The 1,793-nt window shown below is 45.3% G+C and overlaps 1 protein-coding gene across 3 annotated transcripts in view; it reads right to left on the reverse strand.

Annotated features, from left to right (window-relative positions):
- Positions 1-454: 454 nt before the first annotated feature.
- LOC109541796 (protein tramtrack, beta isoform) overlaps positions 455-1,793 on the reverse strand; it is an 8,724-nt gene continuing 7,385 nt past the window's right edge. For all 3 annotated transcript variants that reach the window (XM_019910759.2, XM_048669626.1, XM_048669627.1), the window contains 2 exons: positions 758-944; positions 455-701 (listed from right to left, as the gene is read on the reverse strand). In XM_019910759.2, the coding sequence (XP_019766318.2) occupies positions 628-701; positions 758-944 (261 nt within the window). In that variant the 3' untranslated portion in view covers positions 455-627. The remainder of the gene's footprint in view (positions 702-757; positions 945-1,793) is intronic.

The raw sequence follows: 1,793 nt of genomic DNA on the forward strand, positions 1-1,793 counted from the left end.
AAATTTTCAAATTTTGGCGGAGCGATGACACGCACTGTCTCCTTTGCCGCGGTAAACAAGTGTCAGTTTAGATGACATTCTAAGGTTAAAATCACCTCACAAAATAGAAAACGCCCTTTTACAGACAATTTGAGGATGTTTTCTGGGGAAAACGCCTGCTAAAGTATACAAGGCGATACGATAGCAAGGACCAATTAATCTATCACTGACTATTAGACATGTTTCCTGTACCTATGCAGGCAACGTGATAGACACATATAGGAAAGGAGTTTCCAACAGTTTCTTAAACACAACGGGCCCTACTGGGGCTCAACAGTAACAAATTGGCCAACATATACATGAATACAGCCAACCAGGGGCCTTTAAGTACTCAACTGATTCAGTTGACTAAAATATAACAGTGGGACGCAGACGATGCACTCCAATCCAACAAGCTCAATAAATAAACTATACATCTACACATAGTAAGTAATATTCCTGAGCATGCTCTCGCTCTAAAACCCCTCTTAATACTTTCGCAACATATCACAAAATGTAAACCTCTGGCAACATTACCAAACTCTGGCCTCCGCCCAACAGTGTTTGTCATGAATTCCTCCAATTGACTGGTTAAACCATCCGTCCAGATTACATACTGCTGGTCTTCGGAAACATCTTCATCACGGAACTGGTCAAAGCGGAAGGATCAGCCTGCGATATACCTGCAAAATGGGGTTTTCACTTGCTTGCATCGGTCACAGGGGCGGCAGATACTCACTGTGTCTTTTGTGGTACTCCTGAAAACAGGGGACGATGCACAGATTCGTCTGGCACTCTGGACAGTGGTACTTGGTTTTGCGCCGCAAAATCCTGCCATGATCGTCCACAGTGTTCCAGCAATAGTTGCAACCGAGCGCTGGACCTGGACGGGACACTGGACAGTGGCTCGATCGAACATCTCCAGTCTGGAAACAAGTCAGGCGCATTGATATCCTGATAATTCCCCCGGGCAACAATCGACCAAACCATCGGTTTGGCTGCACCAGGAAAATGTGGGATTTCGCCCTGTCCAAAGCACCCACAAACCTGCCAAAACTGCCCACCCAACCACCAACCCAACTGGACAAGTTGTTGAAACCCGTGAGGAGTTTGGCTGTGCCTTCGGATAGTGAGAGCGACTGCAGTGGCGGTAAACACAGAGTTTGATTGAGAAGTTTCACTCAAATTGGATTTAGTTTGGAAACACCCCTATTTAGTTTCTTTTCAGAAGTAGTTGATGCCTTCGAGGAGTTTCACCGGGAAAGTTTCCTCAGACCCCTACCAGGGACGAAAAGGAAATTTCTGCCTAAACTAGAAGCCGATTGGAAGACCGTGGGCCGATTCAGTGAGGATTTCAAGCAAACCATGGCCTCAATTCGTCGGTGTTTAAAGGCAAGTGGTTACATTTTGAAAAACCCAATTTACCCGGTTTAAAACTAATGGGTTTTTCGGCCGTCGTACGGTAGAATTTATTCCTGACGTTTCGCAAGCACGARTGGCTWGCATCTTCAGAAGTGGTTTGCTTGAAGGCCSKKACACATSTATCCGATSCGAYTCCGATCAGAGAACCKTCCGTCGAKGACCAWMKMATCGGATCGGTGAGTGATCGGAAAGGGGAAGCCACACATGTCATACACGTTTCAGTTTCCGTTCCGATTTTTGGACGAGTGCAAATCACAGATTTTCAAACTATTCCTAAGACTAAGTCCAAATGTATTAATTGGCTTTACCGTTTTTCATATCGACACTCGGATGGTTTACTTTGAATATCGAAA

This window comes from Dendroctonus ponderosae, unplaced genomic scaffold (genome assembly GCF_020466585.1).
Source record: "Dendroctonus ponderosae isolate FM_Combo_2020 unplaced genomic scaffold, Dpon_F_20191213v2 Dpon_F_20191213_9, whole genome shotgun sequence".
NCBI lineage: Eukaryota > Metazoa > Arthropoda > Insecta > Coleoptera > Curculionidae > Dendroctonus > Dendroctonus ponderosae.